At 36.0% G+C, this 24,531-nt stretch overlaps 3 protein-coding genes and 1 long non-coding RNA gene across 4 annotated transcripts; 1 reads left to right on the top strand and 3 right to left on the bottom strand.

The window, feature by feature from the left end:
• Positions 1–176: 176 nt before the first annotated feature.
• On the bottom strand, positions 177–1,832 carry LOC113501024. The gene is made up of 3 exons (XM_026881999.1): positions 1,478–1,832; positions 1,055–1,254; positions 177–425 (listed from the first exon to the last, which is right to left on the bottom strand). The coding sequence occupies exons 1-3, from the start codon at positions 1,586–1,588 to the stop codon at positions 335–337; spliced, it is 402 nt and encodes a 133-aa protein (XP_026737800.1). The 5' UTR covers positions 1,589–1,832; the 3' UTR covers positions 177–334.
• A 1,632-nt stretch (positions 1,833–3,464) lies between these two features.
• Positions 3,465–4,866, bottom strand: LOC113501026. Its single transcript, XR_003401249.1, has 3 exons — positions 4,738–4,866; positions 4,551–4,620; positions 3,465–3,530 (listed from the first exon to the last, which is right to left on the bottom strand). It is a non-coding gene; the product is annotated as an uncharacterized LOC113501026 (long non-coding RNA).
• Positions 4,867–5,487: 621 nt separating this feature from the next.
• On the top strand, positions 5,488–15,275 carry LOC113501397 (polycomb group protein Psc-like). Its single transcript, XM_026882528.1, has 9 exons — positions 5,488–9,195; positions 9,630–9,645; positions 10,506–10,671; positions 10,868–10,934; positions 11,240–11,408; positions 11,799–11,965; positions 12,128–12,423; positions 12,517–12,835; positions 12,918–15,275. Exons 1-9 carry the CDS (start codon positions 5,819–5,821, stop codon positions 13,141–13,143), a joined length of 4,803 nt encoding a protein of 1,600 aa, XP_026738329.1. The 5' UTR covers positions 5,488–5,818; the 3' UTR covers positions 13,144–15,275.
• LOC113501020 lies at positions 15,263–22,984 on the bottom strand. The gene is made up of 5 exons (XM_026881996.1): positions 22,237–22,984; positions 21,123–21,228; positions 17,687–17,847; positions 15,941–16,180; positions 15,263–15,798 (listed from the first exon to the last, which is right to left on the bottom strand). The coding sequence occupies exons 2-5, from the start codon at positions 21,226–21,228 to the stop codon at positions 15,640–15,642; spliced, it is 666 nt and encodes a 221-aa protein (XP_026737797.1). The 5' UTR covers positions 22,237–22,984; the 3' UTR covers positions 15,263–15,639.
• Between the last annotated feature and the right edge of the window lie 1,547 nt (positions 22,985–24,531).

The raw sequence follows: 24,531 nt of genomic DNA, 5'->3' as shown, positions 1-24,531 counted from the left end.
ATAATGTAAATATCCGAGTTGGTCCAAAGTGGAAGGGCTAACAAAACAAACCTTTGACCAGCCTAGACGTTACATTAGCTAGGGAGGTAACTGGCATTTTCCTGAATAAAACTCACACCTCCAATGTATTAACCCACTTAAGTGTGGATAGTGGATATATAACAAATAAATATGACTGCATTTTTCCATGTTTTTAATATTTATTTGTATACGAGTCAAAAACATCGATTACGGATATAAATAATTACTTAGTTCACAAATCCATTTTTTTTAACTATTAGGATCAATATTAATCTAGATTATTAGATTCAACCTACAAGTCACATTCAAATTTTTAAATGGTTTCTTCTCCATTTTTTACCTTTTCTGTTTTTTCTGCATCTGGAAGACGTTTACTTTCAGTTTTGCCTTTTATACCATCAAATCTGAAATGAGACAAATAATTTATGAACCGTACGGAGTCTTACTAACCCAGGGCCCTAATTCTGCTGCTTACTATGGCCGATGAATGAATGGCAATTGGGTTAAATTTGAAACTATTCCCGTTCTCTTAAGCATTGAATTTTCAATTATATTATTGGCAAAATCCAACAAAATTATTTGAATTTCATTGTATTGAAGGTGAGTATTCTATTCCGCCCCGTACTGAATTTCCAATTATTGTGTTGGAAACATGCTAAGAATAATACAAATAGAGTCAATGTAATCCAATTTCCATTCATTCATCGACAATAATGTAAATAGCAAAATTGGGGCCCAAATTATACAGACGGCTGCAGTAACTTTGATAAATAGCAGTCACTCAGTAAAATCGACAGTCTTTGAGGTCTGACTGCACAAAACAAAAGAATTTAATTGGTTATTCTGTCATTAACTATAGTAATTACCTACGAGGCTAAAACTACTGTACAAGATCTCTTTATAAGTGTTACAAGTTGTATCGTCATAAGATCCTATGCAGAAATCTAAACAAGACCTACACATTAGTATCATTTTTGCTTGACCCATGGTAGGGCCATTTTATTCAATGAAATAAACAATACTAAACACATACTTTTTCATCTTAAATGGCTTCTTCTTTTCAGGTTTTGGAGGTTGGTGATTAGTTTTGAAAGTCAAAACATAACGTTTAACAACGTCAACGTTAACCGTCGTATTTTCAGGATACATTCTTTTCTTCCAAGCTTCCCTTTCCTCCAACCACATTCTTTGGTATTCATAAGATAGTAACCATTCTACACGTACTCTACCTTCCTTCAAAAACATTACAATAATTTTAGTATCGAATTCAAACCCGTAGTGACACTACACAAGTGCCTACTCACCGTTATTTAAGCCTCTAATAACAATAGACAGACCACAACCACGTCACTAAAACATAACGTGGTTGCGAATGTTTTTATTTTATTTGTTTTTTATAACAGTGAAAAACGTCTTTATAATATCTCATTTTATTGAGTAAGATTGAGGCACTTACCATAAACTTCCATGGTTGGGGATTGTATCTGGGAAAGTCTGAGGAGATTATGTTATGTATTGGTCGACATTGTGTGGCCTTTTCCCATTTAATACCGCTCATACGACCCATTGCGGTTTAATTTACATGTCCATGTGTAAATGAAATATAAATCATTTAAATAATTAAACTTCAAAATGTGACATTAAATAAGGCATGTCGTTGAAAATTGACTTTAGTTTGAAAAAAGAATTCTGTAAGAAAAATCAGTCTATGAAGTTGAAACTCGATTACCGCTACATTTCATAGATTCTTAGTATCATCGTCTCTCATATTTTTTAATATTACCTAGGTACTTATTTTACTATAGCTAAAGGTTACATAGTGGTTTCTTAGGTTAACATGAATGTTAGACATTGAAATGAAACTTCTTTTCCGGATTTTATCGCGGTTTAGTTTTAGATTTTAGTTCCCGACGTTTCGACACCTTTGCAGGTATCATGGTCACGGACAGTCTGCCTTGAAAGTAGTTTCATTCCAATATAACTAAAGGTGTCCGCACACTTAGCCGAACCGAAAGAGTTGAAAGAAACGAATTTTAGAATTCTCTTTATAGAGTCTCGTGAAAGCTTGCACATTTGACTGCGTAGAATCTTAAAACAGCCGAAAGTCAATACAAATCCGGGTTGTTCATAAGATTCGACGCGATTCATACGGTTGACTCGCTTGATCAATGCTCTCTCTGGCCTCTCTCATTCTATAGTAGCGTATGATAGCAAAGCGCTAGGAGTTCTTTTTCGTCATTGCGTCCAAAAAATAGTGCTACTGTAATAACATTGAAACGGTAAAGAAAATAGAAACGATTACTTCTACGCGGACTCATCTAAGTGAGCGTTTACCTTTCATTTGAAACCCTATACAGGAATATTAAATTGATCATCCCCATTTCCATAATATATAATCCAAATCGGTTTAGCTAGGACGGATTTTGATTTTACATTTATTATAACCATCTGGAAAACCGGAATTTAAAATAAATATTCCATTCCACAACTTTGACACAACTTCATCTAGTCGCAAACTAAGCAAAGCTTATGACTCGACAACAGCTGATAAACTTACTTATAATAGATTTATAAATAGGTAGGTACGAACTTACATGTTATATAAATAAATTACACCCAGGCACAGAACAAATAATCATGTTCACATCGCTAAATTATTTGTCCTGGATGAGAATCGAACCCACGACCTCTGCAGTCAAGGTCACTAACTACTAGACCAACACACCGTTCATGTGCGAAATTGCGAATCAGGTTCCGCACAAGTAGGCGAAAGAAATATATTATATCGGTTGGGTGACAAGTAAACATCAACCCATAAATTGATTGTCACCAGATAGTTTTTCCTTTAAACCAACAAATTGATGACAAGTAACGTTACAAACTCGGATCTTTATTTCAAGTAGATATTTGTTGAGCGGTAACAAATACAATAACATCTTCATCTGTGAAAATTTTAATTCATTGTTTAGGTAAAGGAGGGTTACTCCTCTTTCTGTCTAGTCTAGCCTTCCGAAAAAAGACACCTAGATTATTTTGCAGTGTTTTACCTTACCTGTGAAAATGGAGATCATATGGCTCTTTCAGTTGGTACAGATAATTAAAAAACTCTAACAGTCAAACTCTTATATAGTATAGTGTTGCAAAAGTGGCAATTGAATTAGAGCATTTTCCCAACACCAGATTTGCAAATTCATCGGATTGACCGTGAGTGTTGTGCTACCTCCTGAATTTCAAATTATTATGTTCTCGGCGTTTTAGATATTCGATGTGCAATGCTGTTGGCAACAGCCATTGATCTAGCATACATGACACAGGGGCATACTTTCTTAACATCATTTCATAGAAAGAATTGTCATTAGTTAGCTTGTTTGAGGCTTTAGAGTCGAGTCGGGTGAATGCTGTTGACAGAAAGGAAGGGTGATGTGATAAAACAAAAACAGGAATGATTTTTTTGTGTTTTATTGATACACTAGCAGCATTAGCTTATAACTAAGTCCACATATGTGTACCTGTAACAAAATAAAAAAAGTTAGTACACAATATTTGAATTCCTATCATTAAGAATTGATAAGCACTGGATTATGAAAATGGGATTGTTTGTATGCTTTATATTAGTCCCTGAGATACAATTTACTATCACAAGGGTGGAGTAAGCAAAATTAATCTTCCCTCTGATTCTTTATGTTAGTCTTATTAAAGATAACAACTGCCTCAGAGGGATCAATGACATATTTACTTAATTTTCTTTATTACAGAATCACAATATTTTTTGATCTGCAAACCAAACATTTATTAATGTACTGATAATGTGATTCAGGCCTGCCATCAACACAAAAGAACAAGTATAGATTAATAGCATTGAGCTATTAATTTTGTGGCATAACTCAGGCATAAAAAAATGTTATTTAAGTAATTAGGTATCTAAATTGGTGATTATTGTTTTCATTTATAAATAATCTAAAACATTTAAATAAAAGACAATAACCACATAAGGTTATATTCTGTGAGTTCAGATCATAACAATGAGGTGAAGGTTAGTAAATCTAGTTCTTAATTTGAAAACAGTGCACATGTTTAACAAATTTAATATAAGCCATGTGCTCGATTTTTCATTATTATATTACACATGGCTGGTATACACCTTTTCCCATGAATTTATAAGAGTAATAAATATAAAAGCAATCTTGTCGGTCTATAAGATATTCTTAGGTATAATTAGAGATCTAGAAAACATGACAACAAAGCATGGGTCTGCACGGAAGGTTTGGGTAAGTGCCTGTTATCTTACATTAAAAATTTGAAGATAAATGTGCCACGAGTATTTTAAAGGTTAGTTAGGCTGAAATTTTAAGTTATTAACTAGTACGATTAAGTTCAATCAAAGCCATTCAGGGACACAATATGATAATAAAATGAGGTAGTATCTAACCAAACAGATGTAAGGTTATGGGGACTGCAAGTACCGGTACTGTAGAAAAAAAACCTTGTTTTAGACTAACACGCTGATAATATAATTCACAATAACTTACCATTTTACTTGGACCTCGCACGCATCTTCCTCCTTTTGCGCTTTAGCCTTCGCATGCGCTTCTTACGCCACTGAAACAATTAATAAATACACTTTGAATACACCACAACTCATAACGCGGTTCAGACGTACTTGATTTCTAAAACTTTTATTAAAATAATAGTTTTAAATCACAAATAATTGTATACCTTGGCTCTCATGTTAAAGTAGGAAAGAGTTAAACTTTCCTCCTCGAAAAGGAGTTCGTGATTGATTTAAATTTCCACGATGAAGATTTCGGTCTGTGCTCGAGACTCCGTTGAATGAAAAGAAGGAATTTTGCTTCCAATGTCGACACTTGACAATTTGTTTGGTGTTGCTACTACCAAAAAATAAAATGAAATAACTTTGTAATTTATTACTAATTCTTGGAAATCATTCATTTCGGTTCTTTTCCCGCTTCTACCATATCTAATAATATTTTTACTTGAAACTAAAATACGTCTATGAGAACTAACATTTTAGTGTTAGCATTTTATATTTGTGGAAAAGGTTTAGTTGGCTGAAAAGCGGCTTAACGCTTTTTAACGCACTCAGGTAAAAGTAGCTTATGAGGTAATAAAAGATAGATACAAGAATAAAAGATGTAACAGTGTGATTGACTAAGTGGTCTACCGTGACGACGCAATTAATGTAATGTGATGTTAGTAAATTTGGATGTTTCTAAAAATAATAATAAAACCAAAATGTATTAAAAAAAAAGTATCTGGCAATATTAAGTGTCTTCTTAGATTAAGTCTAGCCAACTTAACAACGAAATAACACAAAATTCATTTTGACATTTCGTGGACAGACAGGTCTCTTCACGTATTCGCGCCAAAAGTGATAAATCGAGATTTATTCGTCTGACACATCTCAATTATTTCTATCACACAACACAAACAGGGTAAGTAACTTGTGGATCATGTTTTAATAATTTAAAGTTTTAGATATTATGTGAATTAGGTTTTTATTGTACTACAAAAGTAAATAAAGCAGTGCTGCCAACATCATCAGTTTTCATGGCGATTGACGAAGTGAAGTTGAGTCGTCTACGTTTATTCTGAATCTTCATAGTTTTATTGATTGTATTCATTTAGAAATATGTTTTGTAACAATTAAACGCCTTATGTTTATGATTTGACAGTGAAATATCAACAAATGTGTGAAATTATGGTTTGTTCATTAGCTGTTTTGTTAACAGCTACGTGTGCTCATACATTATTTTTATAGTAACGCTTTAACATAAAAATGGTTACTTCTAATAAACAACCCGATAAAAAAGTGGTAAAAATGGCCGAGCAAAATAGTGCTGCAGTGGTGCCTCAGAGAACTCTAATAGGCGAAGTCAACGAGCACATAACATGCCCTTTATGTCGGGGATATTACATAGATGCAACAACGATTGTAGAATGTTTACACTCCTTTTGCCGAAGCTGCATTATAAAACATTTGAAAGCGAAAAGTTATTGCCCCGTTTGTGAAATGATGATCAATGCAGCCAAGCCAAATATCAAACTTGACAAAGCACTTCAAGACATTGTGTACAAACTGGTACCAGGACTTTTCCAAAAGGAAATGGAACGGCGTCAACAATTTTATTCTTCGAGACCTGGCCCAGCTGCTTCAGCCACTCCTGAACAGAGGGGTGAAGATACAGAAAGGATAATATTTAGCCCAGAAGATGTGATTTCCTTCTCATTGGAATATTCTGATGCTACTGACACTGATAGCATATCTAGTAAGTCCTCTGACAGCAATGAGCCTCAGCCTTTATCAGCAACATCTAGAAGGTTCCTGCAATGTCCTGCTGTTGTAAATATTAATCATCTGAAGAAATTTTTAAGTATGAAATTTGATATTGACAGTGGTCAATTTGCTATTGACATCTTGTACAAAAGAGTTCCTTTACCAGATTATTATACCCTAATGGACATAGCTTACATATACAATTGGAAACGCAATGAACCAATGAGATTTTTCTACCAAATAACAGATTATGTAGCTATTAGAAACAGATTGTTTGAGATTAACAGAAAAGGATCTGCATCATGTCACTTTAGAGATAGAAAGTCAAGTCCAGGTTCAACAGAAGATCCTAATGCTGGTAGTCCTGCTCCACATTTAAATGACCAATCTGAAGCTTCTTCTGGAACTGACAGCCCAATGCCAGAAGATGTTGGTAAGCAAGCAAGTGATATATCAAAGAAACATGACAGTGCAGGACAACACAGTAAAGAAATGGCTGATAAATTGAATCTTAATAAAAATTCCTGTATGTCTCCTAAAAAGAATGATGATGAAGTTGAAAAGTCACAGTTTTTAAATTCTTTTGAACTGACAGCAAAAAGTATGTTGCCACTAAAGTCTTCACCTGTAAAATCAGATGAGCAGGCTGCAACAAATGAGTCTCCATCTAAAAGTCAGTCCAAATCAAATAAAGCTGATGATGAAAAACCAAATGAACCAGTGAAAAGGAAACACCAATCATCGCCTCATGCTCCAGATTTAAAGAAAGTGAAAATTGAACTTGAAAAGAGTAAAATTACAAACTTATCTGTTGCCCCTGGGGTCTCCAATTCACCATCACCTAATTTGAATAAAGTTGGTGAAACTATACCAAAGGGAAAAGAAAGTGAAGGAGCATCTAAGAGCTCTCAACCAATCCCAGCAGCTGTTCATAATTTACCATCTAATGTGGCAGTTCCTACTAAAGACATCAGACAGCAAGTAGTTCCTTCCAAACAAGATGGACCTGGAGTGAAAAGGACTGTTTCAGGACCTCAAAACACTTCATCACCTAAAAGAAAACCACCCCATGACATTCCAGGGTCAATGCCAGCACCTACAGCAGCACAGAAAACAATTTCACCTCTAAAACTACAATTGCCCAAACCTGAAGGGGCTACAGCAAATGCAAAGACTCCTGAAGTACAAAAGCCTCCTCTGAAAAAGATGCCTGATTTAAAACCTAGTGTTCCTATGTCTCAATCATCTCAAAACAAAGGACAACAAGTTAATAAAGTCAGAATGGATCTCTTAGCTAACAACAGTGACCCAACAATAGATAGAAGTAAAATATTATCTCAAGTGAAATCTTCACTTGGTGCACCAAGCACACCTACAACTCCATCTGGTGATCCTTTAAAATCCTTATTTGACTCATGTAAAATTAATATACCATCATCATTGTCTATTACATTAACAGATCAAAAGTTAGATCCGCGTAATCCTGGTGAAACCGCAACTCCAGATCCTAAAAAGAATATGGTGAATAAAAACCTAACTGGAGCTAGTAATGCCACGCATAAAGTTCCAAGTCCTCCAGTCCATAACTATATAGAAATCTTAAAGCTTCCAGATACTGACCCTAAAAAACAAAAATCTGATGCTAATGATAACAAGTCTGGTAATCAACTTGGTAAAGCAGAGGGCTCTGCAACACAATCCAAAACACCAGGTAAATCTTCAGAAACCTCTGCAAAAGGTCCTGTTCCTAACTTAAAACCAATTTCTGATACAAAACTAGGAAAACAAAGTGGTAATTTCTCAGCTCCCATAACTTTTCAACAAACATTTGAACAACAGTTGCAAAGCTTGCAAACTGATAAGAAGTCAAAATTACCAAAAAATAAAGCTCAAGTACCCAAGCTTATGCCTGCTACTCCTAAGTCATTAAACGCAGCTAATAAGCCTGGCAATGCAGCCAACAAGACTGTTCCAAACAACATGCCTGTCCTAGAAAATAAACCAAATGCTGCCCTTGATCTTTCTACACCTCATAATATGCAAACCCATCTGGCACAACAACCAACCTTCCATAAAGCCTTTGAAACAATGCAGTCCATAGATAACTTAGCCAAGAAGCAAAATTTACCTGCAAAAGGTTTGCCCCTTACCATGGCCCAAAACAACTCCTTTCCTAGTAGTATGACAAATAGGCCCTTAACTTCAGGTGTCAGTCCATTAAGAATTCCATCTGCTGCTAATATAAATCAATTGAAAATGGATAAAGGAAGCCCAAGTGGTTCCCAGATGCCTAATAGGCAGGAAGTTCCTAGTAACAAGTCAAACCTGATGAAGCCTTCAAACAGTGGAAGTCCCTCTGTGTCATCTCCTGGTTACCAAATGAATCCTCATGCTTCTCCCGGAGCAACCCAACCCTCACCTAGATCACAAACGCGTTCACCAAGTTCCTCGCCTAAGTTAGTTATAGCTGAAGAAAAACAAGCTGGTAGTTCTGGCTTAGAACAAAATATAAACCAGTCAAATCAAATCACTAGTACTCAAATCCCCAATATAAATTCTCCAAACAATGATCCATCAAAATCTTCACCAGGGCCTTCAAAGTCAGGATTGAAGCCTGTTCCCTCCGCAGGCAAAATGACAGGTTTAAGACAACCCCTAGCCCCTTCTATGAAATCAAATCCTTCCATGAATGCTTCTGCAGAGTACCTCATGTCGCAGACACGCCCACAACTTATTCCACATCACCATGTACTCCTTAGGCATCAGATGGAAATGAATGCTTGGCTTAAAGCTCAACGACAACTCGATTTAATTAAGACTATGTCGACTAATATGGCACATCAGAATCAAAATGACTTTAACAATAAGGACAAGCAGTAGTGTTTTTAAAAACTAATAAAAAAGGGTGCAAAATATTATATAAGGGTCAGGACTCCTAGGCAATGTTTAATTGTGAGGCATTCATTATTTTTAAATACGAAATGTATTTTTCTTAAAGACAGTACATGAAATAATAAGGTTTTTTTAGTTTGTTAAGGTATTTTAATATATAATTTCGTATGTTTGTGAGATAGGCAACATTGTGAAAAATGTTTTGTATGTGATTAATGCCAAGGTTGAATGCTGGTCATGCATGGTGATTCTCAATACTTTTTTAAATGTATTATTCAATTTTAACTTATTTAATACAATATTTTAATTATTATCGTTTAATCTCATGCAACGTGTTATCAAATCAAATTATTGTGATTGAAACAAAAAAATATCAGCAATTGGAGCAAAAATATAATATTTTTTATTTTATAAAATAAAGCCAATTTGTTTTGATGGTTATGTACATCATCATTTTTTTGTTTAACCAAAACTAAGCATAATTTTATAAGTATTTGATTTCTAATAAAATGTGATTATGTTAAAATATTATTGTGGTTTTTGGGACTTATATTATTTGGTTATTTGTGTATATTCTGTTTGTTTATGGTGTCTAACATTGTGACTTGGCAGAGTAGACATATGACACTCTGTATAAGAAGTACTTACAGTTAAGCAGAATTGCTTCTGATAACTGATTCTGCAGCAAAAGAGAAGAATGAATTAGCTAGGTCATACTAGATCATTCATGCTAAGATTTTAAGTTATCATTTTAAGTTAAGCTGAAATTGGTTTGTGAATTCAACCTATAAGATTAAGTTTACTCAAAGTTTATTCTTTATGCAAAGTATACAAAACCCTATAACATATTACAGCAAGTCCATCCAATCATAGTCAAATGTTTTGTCTGCTTGTGTTATCTTGATTAGTTGGACATCATTAAAATAAATGTGATATTAAAATTGTCACATCAAGCAGGGGCAGAAGCCAAAATTTTTGTATCTTCAAAGGTTTTTTTTTAAGGACAGAATTCAAAGTAACTTAATGTAGTTTATGATGATATCTATTTTTTAATACTTAGCTGATATTAATTATAATGCAGTACGTTTAAGCCGAATGTTAAAGTGTTGTCATTTTTTAAATAAATATAAGACCATGATAAATTTACTTTTATTTAACCCTGATATTTCGAACGGACATGTACATACAAAATATAATTTTGGAAAAGGTAGATATCCTACTCCTATTTCATGAAAAAACATTTATAAATGAGTATCTGGCGGAATACAGTTACTTATAAGACGTTTTTTTTTCACAGATGACCAGTGTTCAAGTTACTATTCCATTTAAGCCCCGTAAGAAAGTTTATGTGGACGATGAAGATGAGGTTTCAAACGAAAATAAAAATACTTTAAATATTAAGAAATCCAGCCGAAATTTGAAGAGACATGTAGACGATGATCTGAAGAAATGTGTTGATGATGGTGAGAGTCTTTCCGTAAAATTTTAGTTGAAAAAATCCATACAATGATAATAAGTAAGATTATTCAAAGTTTGATTAGGAGTCCAAAAAAAAATCAAGAGACAGTCTTGTCTTCTTTTTCTTGTTTGTCAAGTCTTCTGTCGCTGTTTTTATCGAAACTATTTCATAATCAAGTAACTTCTAACCAATGTTTTCAGACGACATCCCTGTGAAAGTATCAAGAAAAGAAGTTTCGGCTGCTAAACTTTTGGCAAAGAAGAACAGGTAATTTTGATTGTACTAAAACCCACTTAAAGTAATCAGAATGTAATATCCTTTTGAAGCATTTGCTTTTTTATATGCCAATAGATATGTGATACACGTAAAAGGAATTATATTTTTTGACTATCGATAGCCGAATGGTATTGGTCACAAGGACGTGACGTGTCACGGGTTCGAGCACCTCTTAGGACAAGTGACTGAAATGATAGTGGAATCTCCCGTGACGAAAAGATTAAATTTCTCAGAGAAACACGAAAAGGAACAAGAGTTACAAATTTTGCTCATGTATTTTTGCTTTATTGTTACAGTGAAGAGGTATGTTTAAAACCCCTTACAAGCCGAGAGAAAGAGATCGAATTTTTAGATAATTTGTTAAGCGAACATCTTGAGAAGGAGCAATCAGCTTCGTTGTATGTTTCTGGACAGCCGGGCACGGGAAAAACTGCGAGCTTGTCGTATATTTTGCAACTACCTAAGGTGAGTGGAAAAAGCAAAGTCATGTCTTTACCATTATTTAAAAATATGTGGCACATCTCTTTGTTTAGTGGATGGTTATAAAAGCGAAATCGAATACACTCTAAAAAGCATTAAGTTGTGTCTCTCTTCTAGAAACGGTTCACACTTGAGATTGTGCAAACTGAATGAAATTTCCCATTACAAATAAAAGTAATTGAGAAAATTAGTGTTAGTGAAGTAGTGCAGTATAGTCAATGCGACTCTTTGCGTAAGGCGCTATTTGTTGGTAACACTTGAAAATAAACTGGGACATCTACGTCTTAATTGATAATCGGTGTCAATGGCACACATAACATACCGTGGCGCACACATGACTTGATGTATCTGTAACGTTTTAAATGTTATTTTCAGTTTCAAGACGGATTTAAACAAGTGTATGTTAACTGCACTATGATGAAGTCAGCAGCTAGTATCTACAACAGAATATGTAAAGAGCTCCAGGTGCCCACTTCAGGATCTACGGAAAAGGCTTGTTGTAACGCGATAGAAAAATATTTGAATAAGAAGCATAAAATGATGTTAGTAATAAAAGATCAATTTTTATTTTAAATTAACATACTTACAACTTAATTTGTGAAATCGTGAAGGAGTCGATGAATGAAGAATCTAAAAGTTTTTTTTGAGACTAGCTTATGTTAATACTTTAATATTTGTCATAATGTTGAAACTTTATTTTTCAGACTACTAGTTTTAGACGAGATAGACCAGTTAGATAGCAAGCGCCAATCAGTTCTGTACACAATATTTGAGTGGCCAGCAATGGCGAACTCGCGTATAGTACTAATCGGGATCGCCAACGCACTTGACCTGACTGAGCGGACTCTGCCGCGGCTGCAGGCGCGTTGCTCCTTACGCCCCGTCACACTACACTTCGCGCCCTATACCAAAGAACAGATTATCAATATATTTACTACAGTATTGGCTAGTGAGGACAAAAGCAACGTGTTTTCACCTGTAGCTTTGCAAATGCTCGCAGGTAAATTAAACTCCACGATGCTATTTCTTTCTGATTGTTATTAACTTTCAGCTAGATATGTGATGTAACTATAACTGTTTTTTTCTTTTGCAGCTAAAATTGCCGCTATCTCAGGAGATATGAGAAGAGCTCTAGATATTGGACGCAGAGTTATAGAACTTGCGAAGAGAACCAAATTTTCTGAAAATAAGTCAATTGACAACATGATGCAAGACTCCACAGTAACAGTCGAGCTAAAACAAGTACTGGAGGTACTAAACGAGGTGTACGGCGGTTCTAAAAAAATAGAATCGGATGTCGAAGACGGCTTCCCGCTGCAACAGAAACTGATATTATGTAGCTTAATGCTAATGTTGACCAAAGGGAAAATTAAAGAAATCGTTATGGGGAAACTACATGATGTTTACAAAAAGTAAGCAGTATGAAAACGGTAAAAAAATTAACTCAAATTGAATGAAAGTAGAATGTATTAACGCAGTATATTTTGCATGCAGGGTGGCGGCAGCGCGCAACATCCTGCCGCTAGACATGTGCGAGATGAGCGCGGCGTGCGGGCTGCTGGAGGCGCGCGGCGCGCTGCGCGTGTCGGGCGGCGCGGGGCGGGGCGCGCGCGCCCGCCGCCTGCGCCTGCACTGGGACCGCGCCGAGCTCGCCGGGGCGCTGCGGGACAAGCCGCTGCTCGCTGCCATACTCGATGACGTCAACTGCTTGGCGTCCTAGCACCACACTCACCGATAGCTAGCAGTAAGGAACACGCATTTTAGATTTAATTGTTACTTGAATATAACCAGTACTTCTGGATTTCTTTAGGCGACGAATTGACGGTGCAGAAACGTCCAGCAGTTAGAAAACTAAAAAATCATAATATGGTGTACCAAGTTATGCTCGAAAACCAGTTTGCTATGGCTTTTTATATAACTAGGTTAACTAACATCCTACTAATTATACAAGTGCACATATTTTAAGAATCTGTACGACGCCTAATGGGTCGAGTATATTTTATGTGAAAACGAAATCATTTTTAATGATAGATTGTGATTTTGCAAATTGTGAATGTTAATGCAAGGTTGGACGATTTTCTGACGAGAATATTACTATCTCTTTAGAACATAATGTTCGTTTTGCAATAAGTCGTAATGTTACGAAATGCAAGGCATTTGTTAGTTTGCCTTGCTGACTGACTGAAATTAAGTGCTTTTTAACGAAATACTAGTGAGCCTGTGTTTGTTAATTATGGTATGAGAGCGGACAGACGAAAATATCTTGAATGTTAATTGGAATTGTTACTATTTCTATGTACCAATTGAACAGGATAATTATAATGTATAGAGTAAGTTTTATTGATGTATGTACATTTTTGAATGAAGTGTTTACTTACTTTAATATTTATTCAATCTTTTTTTAATTACTATAAGGAATTGTCTCGTTAGTTTTTTGTAGTATTATACAAGCATAGTAGGGAATAAAAACTCGTAAGTCCCTACAAACTAAAGTTATAAGTTAAGCTTAGATTGAAATAATGCCTGCTTGAATCTTTGCCAGGCAGATAGATAAAAAATATAACAATCACATCTTTGCATGCTAGTTTTTTGGAACTTTATTTATTAAAGGTTTCATTATGAAGTTCACTTTAAACATTAATCTTAAAGTACAATCGACATTGATATCACCTCTCTGATTGCCAGTTTCTAGGTTATAAGGTGACTGACTACACGGAACAACAGGTTTTTTTTACTTTGATGATATCTTGACATGTATTTTGGTTGTAAACAAGTCTCAAATCCCACTGACAATGCGAGATAACCAAAGAACTAGAGGAATATTGATGCTTAAGTGAAATGAGGTCAATTCCATAGAAAAATGATGAAGAAAGATTATAAAGCTTTCTGAAAACGACATAAAAGTTGGGAGTGTTTACATCATGACGTTTTTTTTTATTTTTGTTTTAATCCCAGCTTCTACATTTAACTATTGCAATTATTTTATCAATTGAAAAAAATATATGACACCATCGAGTCCTAACAAAACATTTTTTCAAGGCCATGTAAATTTAAAATATTTTGTTGATGCAACCATGACAAATAATGTAAGCTAATCTTCAACTATTCTTCAATGGTTTGAAATAATGAATACTTCTCACGCATTGCAAGTTGGAGCACTTGTAAGAAGGTTGAAAGTTACTGGAACTGGAACTGTTTTTACTAACTCAATTATTCTTCTTAGCATAGTAATTTCGGTGTTAATAATATTTAGTTCTATAGAAATTGTAAATACTGTGTTATGGTAGGTATTTATTTGCTTGCAGAAAATATGGGGTACCTTACCTATCTTTTTTTTTTGTTTTGTGTTGAAGTTGAGTTCGAATATAATGTAAACTGCCAAACTGTATAAATGGTAGCTATAATTTCTCTACGTTGTGAGTTTCGTTAGCCAATTTAGATATGCTTAATGTTTCAGCACTTTGTTTGGTAAACTTGACCAAATTGTTAGTTTGACTTTCATATCCTTATAGAAATTCATGTTTCATTATACGTATTTAACGTTGCTAGTAATTATGGATATATATTATATTAATACTGCGTTACCTTCAGTTCTTTTTGGTGTTTTTGAAAATTATGTGACCCCAATCTGTACCAATAAGGTTTTTAAATTTATAATCTTGAATAACTGTTTATTAAGTTTCTCTTAAAATGTTTGTATTTAAGTTTTAATTCTTTCTTATGTTCAGTTATGTACTTTCACTGGTTTTATCTTTTAATGTTTTATTAAATTTGGTAAGATATTGATATCAATTTTAAGTGTGGACTTATATACATTTGTATGATTGAATAAAAAAACATTTTGTAAACAAATATTGTTTTTATTTAATCTAACACTTAAATGTTAATCCTATTTGTGCAAAATACTTTTTACAATTTATAAATTACTAGAATATAATGATAGCATGTAGTTTAGATGATGACTGACGAACAGGATCTTGCTTCTCATTGTCCTTCTTTCCATTTCAAGGTATCAAATATCCATGGAGTTCGACAGCAGATGATCTTGATTTTGTCACAGTCGATTCGAAGATGTAGTTATGGCTAATATTGATTAAAATATCCAAATTGTGAACAATTTGTTAATTTAATAAATAACTTAATATAAGACACTTGGTTTTGTACAATGTCAGCCATCTAAAGTACTAGAGGGCGAAAGTGCGATGTGTTAGAGGTTTCATAGGCGGAGGCCGGGGTTGCGCGAGCGCACGAAGTTGAGGAGCTCGTCGCTGTCCTCGCACACGAAGGGCTTGACGTGGTGGCAGGCCACGTCGTGCCACTTCACGCCGTCGTTGTAGAAGTTGTTGAGGATGGCCAGGCAGGACTCGTCGTTACCCTGTGTGGCAAACATACAAGTTTACTCATTAAACTATTTAAGTATACTCCGGTCATATTTATTTATGCTGTTATTTAAGAAGTTTCTCCTTTTCCATGTACAGTTTAATGAGAGAATTGAAGTTCACTGTCGATGTACTGACCTGAGCAGCTTCGCGGTTGTCGGGCTGGGCTTGTCCGTATCCACCAGTGTAGGACCAGTCGCCGGTGTTACGCTGGGTGGTGGGCCCGATCTTAGCGCCGGATCCGGACCAGAACCAGCCGTTCACGTTCGGGGGCTGCAGGTCAGCGCGGTCGCAGCCGGCGAAGTTGCATTTGCGACCAGAAGTCCAGATGTAGCGGACGTTACCGCGAGCGATCCTTTGCTTCACGAATTCGTTCTCCTAAAAAAATAAAAATTGAAAGTAAATGAATTGACACATATGGAATTTTTATGTCAAAAGTTACGAGATAACTATTAATTAGCTAAAACCGAAGTCAGTCATAAAATGAGAAGTGAGTGATCTACGTATATTTTAGCAAGTGCTACAGTTATTTTTATAAAACCTTAAAAAAATATTTAAGGATAATTATAAAACCCGCACTTAAAAATTACATCCGCATTCTTAATTACATGACATAAATACATAAAGTGTTTGCCTCAAATTTCTTTGACCGCCGAGGAAAGCTCGCAATCGCCCACTTACATTAAGTTTATCTACATAAAAAGGATCTACAAGTGTCACGGCCGCGGTCAATGACTTGCAACTAGTGTTTCTGTTTCACGACAACAAATCGGTATGTGACTATATGCGTGCTTAAGTGACATTGATTCCATAAACAATGGTGTACTAAGGTATGTTCGAGGGTTTGATAGTAAGGCATGGTGTCAGCGGGAAGTCCACGTCCGTCGCGTACGTCCGGCACTCGAAGTGGGCAACACGGCTGCGGGAGGAATTTGTGCCACGTGCCACTTGCGAGCGAGCACCTCCGCGGAGCCGACGTGACGCACTCGGCCGTTGCACCCCTTTCACGCGACGTCTTCAACGCTCTACAAATCGAATCAATCTATCCTCATGAATATTGATGAGCGCGATATAATGATTCAAGTCACTCTAGGAAGTTTGTGTATTTTGCAGAATTCTATAGGCATAATCAGACACAAAAACCAACCAAAGAAAACTATGGAAAAGACTTTCGTAACAATAGGCAGCCGCGTTCGTTGCCATCTTACGACCGACAGGAAATGTTTAGAGAAAACTTACGTATTTTCCATTGATGAGTTACCCGGATGAATGTTAACAATAGGCCGCTATTAAAACAATGTATGTTTAGATTAGGACCTATTCGTTTGTAAATAATTACCTATAGTCTTCACGTCTACAAATGCATCTTGTTTTTTTTTTATTTTTAGGACGTCCTACTGTTTCTTAAATTTGTCTTGACTATATTTAACTGAAATCCGAAATGTTAAAACCAAGTGTTGGCGCTACACTATCATTAGGCTAGCAATATGTACCTGCATCATTTATTAGGAGATGCGTAGTAACGTGTTCTCAGTTTCATCATTGAGCAACAAGTTCCCACAGAAGATACTAGATAGAACACTTAATCCTTACGAAATATAAATTGCCATTCAAAATAAAATTACTCCTTGATGCTAACGAATGCTCTGGCGATATAATTTGCAGATGGATCATGGCGGCTAAGAAGACGCATCATCACGACTGACCTACTTAAGTGTTAAATGACCACATGTAGCTACGTATAATAAAGATGATTATCTCAAGGTTCACCTACATTCGCTGAGATATCATGCAATAGATCTACACTTTGCCCCGGTCATGTATTTAGACCTTACAAATTGAATGTACGTCGAGTTTGCTAACGTATTATTGTTAAGGTCATACCTGTGGGGTCTCTAGTGAAACGGCGTCCATGCAGTGGCGACGGCAGATGTTCCTGGCGTCCAACCAGTCGACCTCCAGGTTACGAGTGGGGGCATGTTCCCAACTGAAGAAGTACGAGTGGAGGACTCCTCGGCCGTCGCGGTAAGTTGAGTGACGAACACCTGTGCGGAAGAAAACAAGATTTGAATGACTGTCTTATTCGTAGACTCAAAACAGATGGTTGGTACGTAGGGTCTTTTGTAAGTTCGAAAACAAACTTGCGTCAGGAAAAGTTGTAATTGTGCAACACTAGGTAGGTACCTATGTGTCGTGTGTGGATGTAAGTCACAAAACCACTACGTACTTCATACAAAAGCATGTCAACTATTGAAAACCCGATGACGACAGATCTAGGTGGTTACTTAGCATTTCGAAATGCTGGTGCTGTTCATCTGAAACGCCTTGTCGTTCACAAGTTTGTCGTTTGCACAACACCGCACGTTGTCCTGATTCACACAAGCGTTGCGGTAAATCTATATTAGTCTATAGTCATCTGAGACACCATGATCAAATAAGTTTCGTGAATGACTTCATGTTTTGTACGAACTGATAACGATCTACAGTATCCACGCTAATGGGATCATATAAGAAACGTTCGTGAAATTTAGAAATTAACCTGAATGCAAACTCATTTTTGTTCGAAACTTTTTTGTGTCTGATCCTAAATCTAACCGAATACGTATACATACTCGTACCTTGCAATTTAACACGCTGATTACATTTTAGCGTGTGATAAATAATTTGCAAGCACAATTACATATTGCCAAATAGGTATATAGGTACATCGTGGGTACATCATTTCAGCAATTTATTTAATCGACCTTTTGTTCATAAGCCATTGACTCAGGTAATCACTTCGTAATGTAAATAATTTGTAATGTAGTCATATCCAGAGAGGTTTTCAACTCCGCAAAATTAAGTCCATAAAGAGAAAAACCGCCTTTTTAATTAGTTACCAAATTAGAATGAAGTCGACAATATGTATGCTAATAAACACATTAAGTAAGTGGTGCAGGTAACTCTCGCTTTAATACGAGACATTATCAACAAAGTGTGCAATCAAAACAAACCCATCGTCACAACGTTAAATCAAGCAATTCTTTCGTAACTAGAAAGTCTGTGTTTATTTTCACATGCTTAATTACTCACCAAATAAAAATTCGCGTTGGTCATATTGACACAGAATCATTCAACTTGTTATGTTGGTATACCGGAACTATTTACGTATCTTCCGTAAAGAACGTAATTTTAGGAATGCCACTTACGTAACAGTGAACGGCTGAGCGTGAATAGATAAATTAATAGATGTGCTTATTGATAAATGCTTCTAAAGTTTTTACCTCTTGTACAGCACGTGCAATGATGTAATTCGTGTTTTGGCGAACTGTAAGAAATCTTCAAAACTACGACTTCACTTTGTCTTGAACAATAGATCCGTGTTTATCTATATAGTATGCACAGAAATCTATCTAATTACTGTTCAACTATGTGTGTAACAAGACAACAAGCGATTTATCAAGTATTTCGCATTTCTTTAGAGAAAGTCGTAAAAGAAACCTAAGTTTTAACTTCTCATTTCATTTTATTGCTAAAATATTCATTATTGTGGACATGCAAATTACCTATGATTATTTATTGCATATCTATCTGAACCGTGGGCTATTTGTTTGCAGATAGGTAAAAAATGTTGCGGGTTCAAATCCCAGTTGGCCCGCACCGCACCTGCTGTTTTTCCTTTGCAGATATCTCAACAATCCCATACTCACACAAGAATCACAAAGAAAGTTTAACTAAATATTTGGCGGAATGATCATCTCTGAAATTTTCGAGTAAGTATGTACATATTACGTAGTCGCATAAAACTAACACAAAGAATCTTTGTTCGCTTTGTGAGAGAGTACGCCATGAATACATGGTTCGATTGTGTTACAGTGCGCTCCCAAATGACACGGGACGCGCCGCGCCTTCAATGCGGGCTCTGTGTTGCGAAATATACACGGATTTCCCATAAGGACTACCTGTTCGTGTACTCTTCCCAACAAACGAAGCAGACCAACCCGTAAAATCATATTATGTTAAGAAAAAACTTGGCTTGTGTGTTCAAGGAAAAGCCGTATCGGCATGCAGCCCCTGTATGTGCTTTTATGGATGTACACAGAAGATGGACTTATTAAGAGACCTAGATCAGTTGACACCTACTGACCTAAGAAATCACTTCGTTTATGGAGTACCATTACATCGAAGGCAAACAACTGACGCATACAAGTTGTGTGTGTTCTTAAAACGATTTTGAAAAACCTTCATTGCAGGCATTTAAGGACGGAGAATGTCCAAATTTTAAACCGTAAAACTTTATTTTTTTTAACGTAAACACCGGCCTATTGAAGAATGTTTTGGTCGATTTGTTAACTTCTATCTGAGATGAAAGCGATGTAATCAAATGGAAAATGACGTAGCTAAGTAATCTTTATAATAATATACACTTTGCTAGTTCATTGCCTTAGTAACCTGTTTCTAAAGAGATTACTAGCACGGTCATGTTGTTACATTATCGATGTCTAGAACTGTTTGTATAGTCTATGCGATTTATTTAGTGCATTCACGGTAGCTGACTTCAACATTTGTATTGTTTATTGAGCTGTAATTTTTACGTTTGACGAGTCAAAAGACACTTTTATTTTTCCGCCGGAAAGAGAATGCAATTGAGTTTTGCATTTAGGCAACTTTCTAGCTTAGAAGCTTTATTTATTATAAGTGTTATACTAATCCCCTTTTCACGATTTAATATTCATGTCGTTATGAATTATAAATATTTAATTATTCCTAGTGTGTAGTATAGTGTATAGTGTCCGTTGCCGGCAGTAATTCTGTGTTGCATTGCATTTACTTCTAAACCAAGAATGCGTTACCGAGATGCGTGAGTTGCAATATGTTATAGCCTACTTATGATCATTTTTAACGGTATTTTAATGTTCATAGATACGGATCGGGTCGGATCGGACGTCTTGCAATTTATTTCCGACATCAGAGAATTTTAATTTCCGATTGCATTCAAATATAACAGAAACAAATGAATAAATGTACCTAAGGTATTTGGTAACTCTATATTTCAGGAAAACAGTTTCAAATAAACGGCTTTTTCATGGTGCTTCTTACTTATAAGTTGGTACCTTGAAAAGAGTTTGAAGGGGAGAAAGGTTGCAAGTTCTAATCCTATTGTTTAAGCGACGCTCCAGGTCTTCAGAAAAACTTCGTGAACCTTTCTGTTTTGGCTCTACATTTACAGTCTAAAGCAAAGGGAATGCCAGCTGTGTCGCTGGGAAGGGAATTAAGTTGACAAAGGAGAAGCTAATTCGCCATTCTCAACTTAATTCCCTTGAGTATATGATGTACTTACGGTTAGCGCAACTCCTGGGGTCTGGTAGAGCCAGGCGTCTTTGGGCATCAGCGACGCAGAGGGCGGCCAAAAAGGCGACGGCCGCGAGGCACACGTGCCGGCTCATCTGTTCAACAACAAACAATAATTTGTAAGTAACATAAAACCAAGCGACAGGATACTTAATGTCAAAATCGGTGTATACAAGAAATAAAGGTGTTGTCGGGTATTTCGTGTTTATGCGCACGATGCGGTCCATCGGGTAGGTGTGGCCGCAGACGTTTCTCGGCCCGACACTCAGCTGTTGGTACTGACATCGTTGTCGGGCGCTCGTTTTGACGAAAGTGGTCACGGGTGAGGCCGTATTGCAAGTTCGCTTTCTTTTAGTTATGCAGAGCACGAATGCTCGAGGACAATCGATACGTGAGATGAATTTATTTTGTTGTATTTGTGAAAGCAAAACCCGCCTCGCTGACCTCCTTGCTGCAGTTTAAATGTTTGCGTGAAAAGCTACTCAGTGCGAGAAATCGGCGATTTGGGACGCATTTTATGGTAACGGAAAGCGTCGTTCGTTTCATGTCACGAAGCTTATTTGTGCATAAGAAATAAAAAGGTCTTATGTAACTGAAGTTTGACAAACATGAATGACTGTGAGTTAGACACCTGTCGTAAAATGAAAAGTAAGCTGTCGAGATTGGAGACAGGTTTTAAAAGCTTTTTTCGACGACTCTTTTTTTGTAATTGACTAGGTTTTATATAAGAGATTTATAATTAAAATTAAATAACTTTATCAATAGTATGTTGAATTTAAACTAAATTAATTCAAATTGTATTTTCGTCAGTGAAGGATCTGTTTATTTTCAAACAGGAACAATATTAAAAGCCCAAAGCTTTTTTTCAAATTGACACTTGTTAATCATCTAAGTTAATACTGATCATAAAATTAACGGTCCAATAAAAATGTTTTCCACAAAGCGCGAAAAACACGATTTCACTATGACGGGTTAGAAATTTTGGTCGTATTCATCTTATAAGGTAAAGAGTGACGGTAACAAAGTAATGGGAATAATAACCACACACATTGAGTAAAATGTAATTTTCACTTGAAATATAGCGGCGATAAAGGCGCGCGTACCTTTGAGATAATGTCGAACGGAGTCGGATGATGCGCTTGCGTGCGGACTAGCGGACTAGCGGTAGTGGCGGCGCGTGCGGCAGTGTACGCGGTGCACAGGTGTACAGTGCGGCGGTGTCGGAGGGACTGACGCAGCCGCAGCTCTCCTCTCTAATTAAGCCTCCGACATTCATTCACTTTCACTTCCAATATCAGAGAAGACCCACCCGCTTCGCCGCACCTCTATACCATACAGAACCCAAAGACCTTCTGGAGGTCGAAGCCGGATACGACACTCAGTTTACATAACAAATACTAGTACCGTACGTAAATTAAATAAATTGGACAGCTTAGAGTAAACCCGTGACCCGATTGCGACAAGCTTTGTTAGTGTTGAAAAGATGAAGTCCTTTATACTTCCAACCGTGAAATTAATAGATGGTAATAATGAGTTGATTATTGTTGAGTGGGTAATTAATAGTGAATGCTAACGATTTGGCTAAGTTAAGACTTAATTCAGAAACGACCTTGTTTTTCAAAATGTTGAAATGTTTGCTTTTATATAGCATCCTGTAGATGTAATGTGTCTACTCTAAGACCGGTCCTGTTTGCGGTAAGGCGCTTCGGGTCATCGGGGGATAAATATATGAAGTGCCGATATGTTTAATAATGTTCGCAAGCTGGCAAGTGCTGCATAATATTTTATTCAAAGTAATTTAAAAGCTCTTGAGTATTCTCGGCATTAGTTTGCAAAACACCATTAAGCAAGTAATAAACTACATACTTTAATAGGTCTTATATATTAAATCCCAGTCGCTGAAGACTAAAATTTGCCAGTGATCAAATTATGAAATTTTGTCTTCAAATATTTTCCTGTTGGATTGAGCAGTAAGTAAACTTGGTATAACAATTTAAATATGCCAAAAATGCCAAAATATACCAAAACAGCAATTCAATTAATTCTAAAATCTTTGTCTGTACGCGTGTCTTAAAAGTTTTGGTGGGCTTTAAGTTCTAATATTGCCGCCATAAGTGACGTAATTCCTCCCAAGAAAATCTTAGAATTTGCAAACATAAAGTTAAATAAATATTTTACTCAAGCATATCGTAAATGTTATCGTTATCGATCGTAAATGTCTTCGGGATTAAAATTATTTCAATTACACGCTACATTATGCTCGAGTACAGAATAAGATAGTATACGAGAGATCTTTAAGATGACTTTGATGCTGTAACTATAATAATTATCTTGTCCAACACTCTAATTTAACATCGACGTCTTGGAAACTCAATTAATCAATAATCAGTGTTATCAGTTAAGTAATCACGTATCCACGTTGAACGGTCTAAGATGGACAGACGTATTGGAAGACTTTGAGCTGCATGTTTTATTTTAACCTTTTCTGTTTTTTTTTTTTTAACCGAGGATCTAGACAATTGTACATAGCATTGGAATAGAAATTACATTTAAACTATCTGGGAATGTTCCTTACTGACAAGATACTTTAAGTTGATTCGGATCAACTGGACGTTGGCGGTCGCCGACACATAATATATTATCTACAGGCCTAGGTCAATGCAAGTTAGCCAGAATGAAGAATTTGACTCTGGTCAAACTGTGGGTAGATTTTTTGGAAATGCATAGATTCACATGGATGGACTCTACAAAAGAGAAGACAGAAATCCAAAAAAAAAATAGTTTAAAAAAAATCTAAGCACCCACGTTTTTAAACTATCTAAAATTTTATTAATATCGGTCCTGCCGTTTTTATAATTAATTGTAAATTGCATTGTCATTGGGTTTGAAGCTACCCTGAAAATTTCAGGCTGCTAGGTTATCGGGAAGTGCCGCAAAATTCAGTTACAAAAATCCAAGCGGAACGACAACAAGCAAGAAAGTGAGTGTATAAAAACGTGGGGAAATTGGAATTAATTGTGGCGTAAAAAAATTACTATCTTAAGATTGACAAAGTATATCAAGGGATGATACTTAGAAGGTAGGGTTTTACCACCACATGATAAAGTAATATTATGACAACTGTGAAAGCGAGACAGCTGACTTGACGTAGAGCGTCTTCTCTACTCCACATCCGCAGTAATACCTATTACTTTAGGAAGTCCCTCTCGGCATTTGCTTGTGACGCGTCTGGAGAATTACTAATGATTTTATTAGACAGTATTGATATAACAACGTTGAGGAGCATGCGCAAATGCTGTTTACGCCCCTTAGCAAGATTTTGACCTTCGTATCGCGATTCTATTCTAGCAATGGCTTCATTCTCATTTTCTCTTGTTTTTTCAACACCGTTTACATTT

This window comes from Trichoplusia ni, chromosome 15, assembly GCF_003590095.1.
Source record: "Trichoplusia ni isolate ovarian cell line Hi5 chromosome 15, tn1, whole genome shotgun sequence".
Taxonomy (NCBI): domain Eukaryota; kingdom Metazoa; phylum Arthropoda; class Insecta; order Lepidoptera; family Noctuidae; genus Trichoplusia; species Trichoplusia ni.
This window is presented reverse-complemented; position numbering and strand designations above follow the sequence as displayed.